The 13,283-nt window shown below is 46.3% G+C and overlaps 1 protein-coding gene across 1 annotated transcript in view; it reads right to left on the reverse strand.

The window, feature by feature from the left end:
- The window catches only part of LOC144276035 (ectonucleoside triphosphate diphosphohydrolase 2-like), a 30,091-nt gene that overhangs the window by 16,004 nt on the left and 804 nt on the right, over nucleotides 1–13,283 (reverse strand). Inside the window, exon 2 of the mRNA XM_077835855.1 lies at nucleotides 6,847–6,964. Within this exon, the coding sequence (XP_077691981.1) occupies nucleotides 6,847–6,964 (118 nt within the window). The remainder of the gene's footprint in view (nucleotides 1–6,846; nucleotides 6,965–13,283) is intronic.

Below are 13,283 nucleotides of genomic sequence, written 5' to 3' on the forward strand. Positions count from 1 at the left end.
ATTTAGGGTGTCTACCAAACTATATAAATCAGCATAAAAGACCCACATCAGAGATCTGAGAGAGATAAGTGGGAAAGCACGCAGCAGACTGAGCTGAGGCTGTCAGCTTCCTTCTTAAGTCATTTCCTCATGTTCACAGGGAGGTATCTACACAATCGTTGTGGCTGCTCTCAGCTATAGCACAGGAAGCCTCTGTCTAGGAGGCCAGAGGAAGCTATCAGTGCAAAGTGTCCTGTGCATGCACAAGGACACTGCTGAAGGAAGATTAATGTGGCATTGAAACTGGATTGTTTTCAGAATAGCCAAACGATGTGTCCGCTTTCTGGATTCTGGTCACTTGCACAGAACACTCAAGAGGCTTGTTCTGTTTTAAGACCTGATGAGAAAACGTATCATACGGTCTCCCACAGTATTCTTCCCAGCAAGTTAAAGAAGTATGGGCTGGACAAATGGACTATAGGGTGGATAGAAAGCTGACTAGATCATCGGGCTCAACGGGTAGTGATCAATGGCTCCATGTCTAGTTCGCAGCCGCTATCAAGCGGAGTGCCCCAAGGGTCGGTCCTGGGGTCGGTTTTGTTCAATATCTTCATTAATGATCTGGAGGATGGCGTGGATTGCACCCTCAGCAAGTTTGCAGGTGACTCTAAACTGGAAGGAGTGGTAGATACGCTGGAGGGTAGGGATAGGATACAGAGGGACCTAGACAAATTAGAGGATTGGGCCAAAAGAAATCTGATGAGGTTCAACAAGGACAAGTGCAGAGTCCTGCACTTAGGATGGAAGAATCCCATGCACCACTACAGACTAGGGACCGAATGGCTAGGCAGAAGTTCTGCAGAAAAGGACCTAGGGGTTACAGTGGACGAGAAGCTGGATATAAGTCAACAGTGTGCCCTTGTTGCCAAGAAGACCAATGGCATTTTGGGCTGCATAAGTAGGAGCATTACCAGCAGATCGAGGGACATGATCGTTCTCCTCTATTCGACATTGGTGAGGCCTCATCTGGAGTACTGTGTCCAGTTTTGGGTCCCTCACTACAAGAAGGATGTGGAAAAATTGGAAAACGTCCAGCGGAGGGCAACAAAAATTATTAGGGGACTGGAACACATGACTTATGAGGAGAGGCTGAGGAAACTGGGGTTATTTAGTCTGCAGAAGAAAAGTGTGAGGTGGGATTTGATAGCAGCCTTCAACTACTTGAATGGATGGATCTAGGCTGTTCTCGGTGGCAGATGACAGGACAAGGATCAATGGTCTCAAGTTGCAGTGGGGGAAGTCTAGGCTGGATACTAGGAAACACTATTTCACTAGGAGGGTGGTGAAGCACTGGAATGGGTTACCTAGGGAGGTGGTGGAATCTCCTTCCTTTGAGGTTTTTAAGGTCAGGCTTGTCAAAGCCCTGGCTGGCATGATTTAGTTGGGGATTGGTCCTGCTTTGAGCAGGGGGTTGGACTAGATGACCTCCTGAGGTCCCTTCCAACCCTGATATTCTATGATTCCTGCTGAGTTCAATTTATTGTTCAAAACTCAACTCTCATTCAGATATAACTGCGGTTTGTAAAGCACCATTAGCATGCACAGCACTTTATACAACAGCTAGAAGACAAGCTCCTTACCCAGTGTGGCAACAGCATTGCCAACTCTGATGATTTTATCACAAATCCCCAGTTCCTGGAGGCATGTGATTATGTGATAATCTCAGCTTTCATTGTAAAAAAGTACAGTTTTGGCCCACATGGTTGTGGAGAAAAGCTTGAAAATATGACCCCGAAAGGTTACAACAGCAGAAGACAAATAAAAAGAATTCAGAAGTTATTTTTAAAAATTGCATGGTTTTTTGGGCCCTGACTCATGATGTTTGAATGTGTAGAGCCAGCAACGCTGACATAGCCAGAATTAGTCGTGGTTTCTGCCAAACTTTTTATTTCATATCCTTTTCATTAAAATATTTTTAAACAAAATACCTTAGAATTAAACAGCCAGAGCTACAAATATCCCATTCAATTTAACATAACTATCCAATGCCACACAGGCCTAAACAGAGGAACAACTAATATATTGTTAAGGACAATATGGTGTACATTGTTTATAGTTGTACAGTACCAGCTAGAACAATGCATTGTCATGTGGGACCAGACATATGCCCCCTGAAGTCAATCTAAGCATGGCCCCAATTCAGGGAAGTATGTGCTTGCAGTCAAGCTATTCAGCTTTTCCCAGTATGCACTGGGATCAACATGATTCAGCAGCAAAGCAGACGCAGAAGCTCAAGCTCAGTGACAGCACATGGCTATGTAGTGAAAAACAAGTTGTAACTGGGTTAGATGACTTGTCACAGTGAGTCAGTGGCAGGACCAGGGACGCGAAGTCTCCAGCCTGATGCCTTTTGCATTAGCACATTTTGACAATAGCTGAGGTAAAATCATAGGTGCTGACTCCGTGGGTGCTCCGGGATTGAAGCACCCTTGGGGAAAAACTGGTGGGTGCTGTGCACCCACCGGCAGCCAAGCTCCCCGCCCCACCGCCTCACCCCATCTCACCTCCTTCTCCACCTCCTCCCCTGAGTGCACCGCATCCCTGCTTCTCCGCCTACCTCCCAGTGCTTGCCGCAGCCAAAGTAGCTGTAGCAAGCTCCGGGAGGGAGGGGGAGGACCAGGAACGTGGCACACTCAGTGGAGGAGGCGAGGAAGAGGTGGGGTCGGGGCGGTGATTTGGGGAAGGAGTCAGAATAGGGGCAGGGAGGGGGCGGAGTTGGGGTGAGGACTTTGGGGAAGGGGTTGGAATGGGGACAGTAGGGGGCAGGGCAGGGCTGGGGCAGAGGGGGGTCGAGCACCCACCGGCACCAGTAGAAGTCAGCGCCTATGGAGAAGACTAACTATTGTGGGACTCACAGACCTACTGAAAGCTATTCATTTTTGTGTGTGAGCTTAAGCTTTTGTGTGCTTTCCTGAATCGGGGCCTGTCAAGATTCCTTCCCCACTCTGAACTCTAGGGTACAGATGTGGGGACCTGCATGAAAACCTCCTAAGCTTACTTTTACCAGCTTAGGTTAAAACTTCCCCAAGGTACAAATTAATTTTACCCTTTGCCCTTGGATTTCCACTGCCACCACCAAACTTGATCTGGGTTTACTGGGAAACGTAGTCTGGACACGTCTTTCCCTGCAAAATCCTCCCAACCCTTGCACCCCACTTCCTGGGGAAGGTTTGGTAAAAATCCTCACCAATTTGCATAGGTGACCACAGACCCAAACCCTTGGATCTTAGAACAATGAAAAAGCATTCAGTTTTCTTACAAGAAGACTTTTAATAGAAGTAAAGGAATCATGTCTGTAAAATCAGGATGGGTAGATACCTTACAGGGTAATTAGATTCAAAACATAGAGAATCCCTCTAGGCAAAACCTTAAGTTACAAAAAAGACACACAGACAGGAATAGTCATTCTATTCAGCATAGCTCTTTTCTCAGCCATTTAAAGAAATCATAATCTAACACATACCTAGCTAGATTACTTACTAAAAGTTCTAAAACTCCATTCCTGTTCTGTCCCCGGCAAAAGCAGCGTACAGACAGACACAGACCCTTTGTTTTTCTCCCTCCTCCCAGCTTCTGAAAATATCTTGTCTTCTCATTGGTCATTTTGGTCAGGTGCCAGCGAGGTTACCTTTAGCTTCTTAACCCTTTACAGGTGAGAGGATTTTTCCTCTGGCCAGGAGGGATTTTAAAGGGGTTTACCCTTCTCTTTATATTTATGACAGGGCCTATATGAGTTCTAGTCTGTTAGCGGATTAGTAGCTTCTTCAGTGTATTCATCAGGCTTACAGGTTTAAGGTAATTAATAAATTCTTTCTTGCAGGTTTCAACGGATGGGTGTGTCCCAGAACTCAGGTCCCTCACAAATCTAGCATTGTCATTGATAATTCCAAGCAGCCACAGCACTGTCATGAACTGCTGCGTAGTTCCCATCATCTCATAACAGACATGTTGAATTTGGGACCAGAAAAAAAGAACTTTGGTGAAAGCTACTTGCAAGAGCATAAAGCAATCCTAGGCAGATGATAGTTTCAACTAATCGTTAGTTCTATACATTAGCTCTTGAGAAGACAAATCCAGTAAACTACATTCTCTCCTTCTTTCCAATTTGTCTTTTCTACAAAGTGTCATACAAAAATGTTAGATTTTCTGAACTCTGTTAAACAGTTCCATTGCTAAGATGTTATAATTCAGGTACCCCTTGCTCAAGTCACTTCAAATTTGGTAGAAATGATTTATCTAGTCCTAAAGCCTCATTACTACATTTTTAATCCAATAAACCATTGTTTACAGATTTTATAGGGGGACCAAAATCAGGCTTATAATGGAAATTCACTGCAAATATGGAATTTCCATTATAATAATAATATGCTGCTCCATAAAATAATATGACTTTCTGTTTGTCTATGATCAAATCTGCTTGCTTTACTCATAAGTTTTCAGTCCTACTGTTAGCCCTAGAACCAATGCAGCTGTGGGAGAGTGAGGTGGATTCTAGTCCACCCTGTACATCACGAACAAAATTGCCAGCTAAATACTGTTTGAATTGCAGAAATCTTTTTCCACAGATGACGGTGTAAGAGGCAGAAGGATCTTAGCTGGATTTTCAAATCCCAGGAGGAGCCATTAGAAAAAGTGTCTTCATTTGATATGAAAAATCATCCACAGAGGAGTCAGTTTTAGGTCCCATTTTTAGGTCCCATTACAGTTTTGACCCATTTTGTCAGCAATTAGTGGCACAGAGGGATCTGAACATAGTTTGTGTTCACAGATCATGCAGTTTATCTAATACCTTAGGTATTTACCCTACTGCCACAGTATCTGATCAGCACCTCACAGCCTTTAACATATTTATCTTTACAACAGCCCATAAGGCAGGCCCGGGCTATTATCTCTATTGTATAGAGGGGGAACTAAGGCATAGATAGGCTATGTGACTTGCCCAAGGTCACTGTCTCATGGCAGAGCAGAGATTTCAACCTAAGTCTCCCATGCCCTGCGCTCGTGCCCTAACCACTAGACTAACCTGCCTCTCTCTAATTTCTGTCCTTCATACTCACAGATTATGCCTACTCTAGGAGCGCTTCACTGGCATAGGAATACCCCTATATGGCAAAGTACTCCTTGTATGGATGCCGCTAGCCCAGTAAAACTATATTTTGTGTGAGCAGAGTAAAACCACACACGCCCAGAGCAAAACTAGCTCTACTGGTAAATGCAATTTTTCTGGTGTAACGGCATCTACACTAGGGGCTTCTGTCAGCACAGCTGACAGCGCAGCACATCTCTGACTGGCCTAGCTATGCAGGCAGAAGTCTGTAGAGTAGATCTGCCATCCATAATCAGAGAACCAGGTTTATCCCCCTGCCAATGGCCTACGCTGGCACATGGATATTTGCTTGTAACTTGTTCGTGTGTAGATGGGACATATCTCTCTACAGCTGGTTTGGCCAGTCTTCCTCCTTCCCAGCTGCCTCATGCAGTAAGGCATCCCAGAGTGCATTGCTCCACATGCTGATGGTGCTGCTTGAGGGTGTCTGCCCAGCACTCCTGCATCTGCTGGGGCACTATGGGATAGCTGTTCAGATTTTCCCAGTATGCACTGAGATAAACATGGTTCAGCAGCAAAGCAGATTCAAAAGCTCAAGCTTGGTGACTGCACATGGCTGCGTGGTGAAAAAAATTGCTACATGGACACAATTCAGTGGCATCCATTGTAAGTGGGTCAGAAAACTGTCATGCTCCTTACAAGAACAAAGATACATAGATAGATAGAGCTTACTTGTGATTTGGACAAATTTCACACTTTATTGAGAATAAGAGAGATGGGGTGGGAACAGCGCTCATACTTCTGCTGAATCAGCTGTGAGGGAGGCGGAATTTCACACCTTGGTTGCTGCTGTGGTCTAGCTAGAGGCAGTTTTCTGCATGGCTCAGTTAAGAGGATACCTAGAAGCCTTCTTTGCAGTGAAAAGGGCTAGAAATCCGACTTTGCTGTCCATGAAAGATGTGCTCTTGCCAAAAGTGGATATAAGAACTAATAGCTTTCAGTAGGTGCTAATGGAAAATGCATCAGGCTGGAGATTTAGTATTCCTGTCTCTGCCACTAACTCACTGTGACACCTTCAGCAGGTCCCTGCCTCGCTGTGTGCCTCAGTTTCCCCATCTGTAAAGTCGGGGCAAAAATGTTTACCTATTTTTGCAAAGAGTTTTGAGACCCCCAGCTGACAAGTGATCTATCTATCTATGAGGCCACTCAGTAAGGTCGGGCATCATGGTCTTCAGTATCTAAAGATCAGGATGCTTATGATATATAGTACTTGACCTGAGGAGCTTGCAAAATCAGCTGCTGATCCTGCAAGCTGATTCCCATGGGTACAGAGCCCCTTGGAGTTGTTGCAGCACAGGGAGAGCTATTGAATTGCATTCAAACTCAATACCTACTGTTCCCCTAACAGTTGACACACAGCACTGACGAGTGCCACCGACACCAGATGTTGTTACCAGTGAAGAGACAATGCCATAAACACAGTCAATACCACTCCTCGCAAGACACACAGGCCTCTCACATGCTTCAGCTAGTACCATCTAGTGGAACAGGCAGTTCCACTTCATTTCCCACCAGGTGCTTCAGCCATCAGGCAGAGTAGAAACAGCTGCCTCGGTTTTAGTTTGTAGGGGATTTATCTGCACCTCATAATAATTTCTTTGTGCAGAGTTAGCAGAAGAGCATGTGGCGGGAAACGACTATGCCATTAAATGGCACCCGGTGCAAGCGTCCATAAATGAGCAGCAGAACAGCCACCTTACCTTGCACAGCACAGGAGCGATGTTCACTGATCACCGCAGTATTGTTCTCTTTGCTGGCTGACCACTGGTATATGAACAGGGTAGTGCGGGACAGGCCAGCATCCAGCACAATGCCGTACTGAAAAACAACAGGAAGGTCATTAATAGATATGCCCCTGAAGACACGCATTTGCACATCGGTTTGTTATTGTGGGGTTGCTCGGCTGCACAAATACTCAACATTGTCAACTCCAAATGTACCCATTGTGACCCTAAGAGTATCCCAGTGCTCACTGGTGTCAGGAAACGCATTTCAGATTCCCTGACCAGTTCATAGAATCATAGAATCATAGAATATCAGGGTTGGAAGGGACCTCAGGAGGTCATCTAGTCCAACCCCCTGCTCAAAGCAGGACCGATCCCCAATTAAATCATCCCAGCCAGGGCTTTGTCAAGCCTGACCTTAAAAACTTCTAAGGAAGGAAATTCTACCACCTCCCTAGGTAACGCATTCCAGTGTTTCACCACCCTCCTAGTGAAAAAGTTTTTCCTAATATCCAACCTAAATCTCCCCCACTGCAACTTGAGACCATTACTCCTTGTTCTGTCATCTGTCATCTTCAGTGTACCTCAACTCATAATCTATTTAATATGTGGGATGTAATAAATCCTTGGAAAACTAGTAACTTACTGATCATGAATATTCTTGTATGATGTATGTATGGCAGTGGTCACCAACCAGTCAATCGTGATCAACTGGTTGATCGTGGAGCCTCTGACAGTCAATCTCAGTCTGAGTCTAGGGTTGCCAACCCTCCCAGTTTGACTGGGAGTCTCCTGGAATCGGGCTCGAGCTCCCAGAATCTCCTGCAGTCAAACCAGGAGATTGGCCACTAACAGCCTGGCAGCGCAGCAGGGCTAAGGCAGGCTCCCCGCCTGCCCTGGCCCCACGCTGCTCCCGGATGCGACTGGCACGTCCCTGCTGCCCCGCGGGAAGGCAGGGGGTCTCCGCACGCTGCCCTCACCAGCAGGCACAACCCACACAGCTCCCATTGGCCAGGAACGGGACCTGCAACCAATGGGAGCTGCGGGGGTGGTGCCTGCAGGTAGGGATGGCAGGCAGAGCCACCTGCCTCCGGAGCCACTGCCGGACATGCCGGCTGCTTCCAAGAGCAGCGTGGGGCCAGGGCAGGTAGGGAGCCTGCCTTAGCCCCACTGCACCTGCACCACTGCTGCTGCCACCCGGGAGCCACCTGAGGTAAGTGGCGCCCAGCTGGAACCCACACCCTGAACCCCTCCCACACCTCAACCCTTGTCCGAGCCCTGAACCCCCTTCCACACCCCAATCCACTCCCAGAGCCCGCACCCTGCACCCACTCCTGAACCCCAACCCCCTATCCCAGGCTCAGCCCAGAGCCCCTCCCACACTCCAAAACCCTCAACCCCAGCCCAGAGCCCGCACCCCAACCCCTCCCCCAGTCCGGTGAAAGTGAGTGAGGGTGGGGGAGAGCGACAGAGGAAGGGGGAATGGAATGAGCACGGCGGGGCCTCGGAGATCTGTGGGGCTGCTACTCTCCTCTGGATCTGAGGGGTCCTGATAACCCATGTGCACTTTTGACATCCTGCTGCAGTGACTGAGAAATCAACCCTGGGAGAGGATTAGAGGAGAAGATGCATGCGTGAGTGCAGGCTTGCACTGAAACTTTGGTAACAGCAACAAACTAGGAAACGGTGTGTGGGAAAACCCCAGGAGAGTTACCACATAAACACAACTGTTAAGAAAGTTATTCACAAGCAGCCAAGTGCTGGTTGTAGATGTTTATGTTACTTGTTGCTCCTAAGAAGTTGCATGGCACGCTGTCCGAGGTTTAACTCTGGGTATCTTTTTAAAGTCCTGAACAGAGTGTGGTTCAGCAGAGCAGGAGCCGGAGGGGCAGCACAGGAATGTATTCATAATATTATATCAGCACCTTCCTAACCTGTTATACAAGAGCAGACCAAACCCACTTGGTGTGGCCCTCTGTCCCCCTCTAGTACTGGCTAGGCCCCATGAGTTGATGAGCCTGCTGCAGGATTAGCTAACAGAGCTGGTCTACACTGGCAATGCTAAAGTGCTGCCATGGCAGCGCTTTAATGTGGCTTATGTGGTCGCAGCAGAGAGCTCTCCCAACGCTCTAAAAAACCACCTCCACAGGGGGCACAGCTATCAGTGCTAGGAGCACTGTGTACACTGGTGCTTTTCAGCACTGAAACTTGCTGCACTCCGGGGGGTGTTTTTTCACACCCCAAGCGAGAAAGTTGCAGCACTGTAAAGTGCCAGTGTAGACAAGCCCAGAGACAGGACTTTTAGCTCAGACAAGAAGCATTAAGATCTAGAAGTCCCAGTTCCAATCCCTGCTGCTGACAACCCACGCAGAGGTGTCGGTGCTATACAACCATTTCAGAATCAGGACTCCTGCCGCAAAAAAAATCCAGGAGATTGGCTTAAATCATGAGATATTACAAAAATTGGGGTTGTTTTCTTTTTGCTATGGTTTCAGGGCCTTTCAGTTTCACTCAGGTCACATTTTCAAGCTTTTCTCTACAACACCAAAGGCTAGAAACTTATCTTTATTTTTAATAAAAGCTGGGAGGCTCACATGTTCACATGATTCCAGGAGCTGGGGCTTTAAGAAAAATGCCAAATAGCAGAGATTTGTGGTAAAATCATGAGAGCTGGCAAGTGGAGAAGTTACACGTGTGAGGAAATAAATGTCTTATAAGCACGAGGGAGTGTCTATTAGACATTGTTTGCCTAATGCACCAACTGGCCTTGTAAATGTCACTGGCAACGTAGTTTTCAGGCCCTTCCCCCCCACCCCCAGAAGTTTACAATAATCCCATAGAAGCATAAAAATCAGATCTGCTTCCACCTTCCTTACTGGGAATGTTTTATCTCTATCTAAGCTGCATTTTGGTTTGTTATTGTAGGGTTACTCAGTAAGGAGGACTGAGTTATGCACAGTGCTCTTTGATTATAATTAAAAATTGGTGAGTACTGCAAGAAAATTCCTGACCATTCAGTGAAAATATCAAGCAAGCTCATGTGATCAGTTTTTGATCCTTCTGCATGCCCCAGAGTAACTGCAAAAAGCAACCAAATTCCCTGGGAAGGATGTTCCTGAAGCATATGTTGAACAAATGCCACCAAATAGTTCCAGAAAGTTTCAGATTCGTAACAGTGAGCATTTGCCCCTGCAATGCCGATTCTCCTCATCTAACTGGGGAGCAACATGACATGAACAACATGTCCAGTCCAAATGCTCAGGTTGGGATTTTTAGGGTCCTAGAGGGTTTGGTCCCTCAGCTCCTATTGAAAGTTGATATAAGTTGGGTGCCTAAATCCTATAGGCCCTTTGAAAATCCCAGCTTCTAAGTCCAAAATGTGAATTCAGAATGCTCAAAGTAATAGCCACTAAACCGTTTGCCAGCAAGCCACAGGCTTAATTCTGTTTGCATATAAAGTGCGCCGAGGGCCTGACTCATTTACACTAAGGTCACGCTACACTGCTTAAGTCATTAAAGTGAGATAGATTTAAGGTCTCCATTTACACCATGAATTGGCCTTAGTGTAAATCAGAATTGGATCCTGGATAATTTTTGAATGAACAGATTCATCGAAATGGCAATCTACTCACAGACCAGCCACAAATAGAATGAAGGGCTACATTTGACTCAAAATCTGATGTGAGTAGTTCCCCCAGCCATAGTTAGAAAGCTGGTAGTGAGCATTTGTAAAAGACTTAGGATGACAGATGCTGTAGAAGTGTGAAGTATTATTCCCAGTCGCTGCTCTCCCAGTTATAATAGCAAACGCTTGCCTGTAAAAGTTACACAAGACTGTTTCATTACTATATTGTATGCCCTCTACGCGAGGGAATGAGGACTGCTTCACTACGAATGAATCTGTGCGGGAAACGGCATTCAAAAAGTTTCCTATGCCGCACTGGGATGAAACCAAGACTTTAAGATGGTCATGAAAAACCAACAAGAGACACCCACCCCAGAAAAGCCAATAGCCTGGTAGGGAAGGCACTTCCTGGGATGTGGAGGACTCAGGGGTCGCCCACATCCCAGGTGAGTGCCCTTCCCACCAGGTTATTGGCTATGATGGGAGGACTCCTTCCCATCCTGAACCTGAGAAACTTCCCCACAAAAGTTTCAGCATATCTGGCCCTTTCCCCTGAAAAGTTTCGGTTTTCACAGATTGGTCTTTTCTGACCAAACATTTTATGAAAAAGCTCCCCACCAGCTCTAGCCAGATGCCCTGTGCTGCTAACGGTTCATTGTCAAAGGGCAGGGCTCTGTCCTTGAGGCAGGGGGATCTGAATTCCATCCCCTGCTGTCATGGTGATGTTCTGAGGCCACACTGAGTAGCAAGGTGACAGCACAAGGTTGTTACAGCATGTATATTCCACTTTCACACGATAATAATTGCCCAGAGCAGCAGCTACTAGCCAGCTCCCCAGCCATACAAGGGCTTGCTTTGCCTGAACTGCTAATAGCTGAGCACATGCTCTCACCAGTCCACACATCCAGCTCTCCACATCTATCCTTCATCCCCATTCGTTCACACTGACCAGACATCTAGCAGTCAGAGGACTAAACCCACTAGCTAAAGGCCATGACAAGAGATACTGTCCCAAGGCAAAGCCCAAGGGTGAAGCCAACTCTCTCCTCCCCCAGCTGCTGGAAAAGAGGATTGTGCTGAAATTCCTGTCAGGTGCTGACCCTGCTTTGGGCTCTTTCATCTCTCTGATGAACAAATATCTGATCGCTATTAAGCCATCCCCATCACCTCTGGCTGCTAGAAAGAGTTTTGTCTGTGTTTCCCAATTGGTGTATGCTGAATGCTATGAAGGAGCGTGTGCGATCACTGTTAATCTACCCCTCCCTTTCCTTTTCAGCTGGTGCAAACAGGTAATCTCTTTCCCACCCTCAGTCTTTATTTTTGACTTCACCTCCACCCTGTGAATAGTCTCAGCCTCACTGCTGCTGGCCAGAGCTATCCCAGGCATGGGCAAAATGAAACTGCCCTGATTCTGATCAGTTTCACAACTACTTGCAGGGTTCTAAATAGCAACAGTGAAAGGGGACAAAAGTGGCCAGTTTTTATTCATTTAACCTTAGGAAAGCTCTGAGCAGCAGCAGACACACTAGAGCGGTTGTTCTGCAGACTCAGTCAAAACCAAAACACGAAACCACCAGTGTGCCACCCACTCATACAGTCGCATTCGATGGAAATGCTACAGCTGATGTGAGCAAGGTTGAACTTCTTGGAATAGGAAAGTGTAGGGCGCTCAGATGTGGAGGTCCTTATAGCAAGAGATCATGGTCAAACTGAACAGCTGTTGGGGAGTTCAAATGAATGCTCACAAACATTTTTTGCACTATTTAGACAGCTTTACTCCTGGCTACAACCAAGGATGGAGCTAATGCAAAGTATTTTCATATCCTGTCCAAACTTTCTTCATATGTCAAATTAGAGGTCACTGGAGCACAATACCTCTGTTTCCTTATAAAGCTGTTATAGGGAGAGCCCAGGCAGTTAGCAGTCGTAACCAAATGCACCCCTGTATTCACAACCTACACACCATTGTAAGAATCTTTGTACAAAATATGCCTTGTAAAATATCATTTGAAAACTAATAACTCATTAGTCAATAACATGCTGAAATGTGTGTAGTAACCTTATATGTAAAAAGTTATAAACATAAGCTGAAATTAGGTCTGAAATATGTTTACCAGACAAGTCTGGATAAATCGGTTTCTCAAAGACAGATCTTTGGCAAGAGAGGGGGGCAGGAACAAGCAGATCTGCATCTTAGTGAAGAACAGCCTGGAACCTCTCTCACCACCAGACACCTTGACTGCAATCTCACAGCAGGAATGAACTTTATCTAGGGGTAACCCTCGGGAAAATGCATTTCAAAGGGGGACTGGACGATAAAAGTGAGTGGCAAAAACACCCCAAGTTCTCTCTGCCTATCCATCTCTCCCCTTTCAGAGAAGATGACAAAGGAAACAGCCTTTGGACTTTGGGAGAGAATCTTGGACTGAGCTTGGTCAGCAATGTTCCTGGAAACATGCTGTAAGGGACTTCACCTTGAACCAAGTCTAGTTTGCTATGTTTAGTACTAGGAAGCATTTTATCTTTATTTCTCATGTAACCATTTCTGACTAATGCCTTATGATTCTTCTCATTTAAAACCCAACTTGTTTTATTCTTTAAATTAAAACTAATCCAGTGTTGTGATTGTGTGGGTAACTACTGTATATTGATCCCCTTAGAGGGGCAATGGACCTAATAGATCTGAACTATATAGGAGAGGGCTGGACAGTGTAGAACACACTTTGGGGGGGGGGGGAAGGGGGAGGAGAAATCAGAGATTGGGAGTATGTTGGGGTCACCCTGCAAG

Source organism: Eretmochelys imbricata, chromosome 16 (assembly GCF_965152235.1).
Source record: "Eretmochelys imbricata isolate rEreImb1 chromosome 16, rEreImb1.hap1, whole genome shotgun sequence".
NCBI classification, from domain to species: Eukaryota; Metazoa; Chordata; order Testudines; family Cheloniidae; genus Eretmochelys; species Eretmochelys imbricata.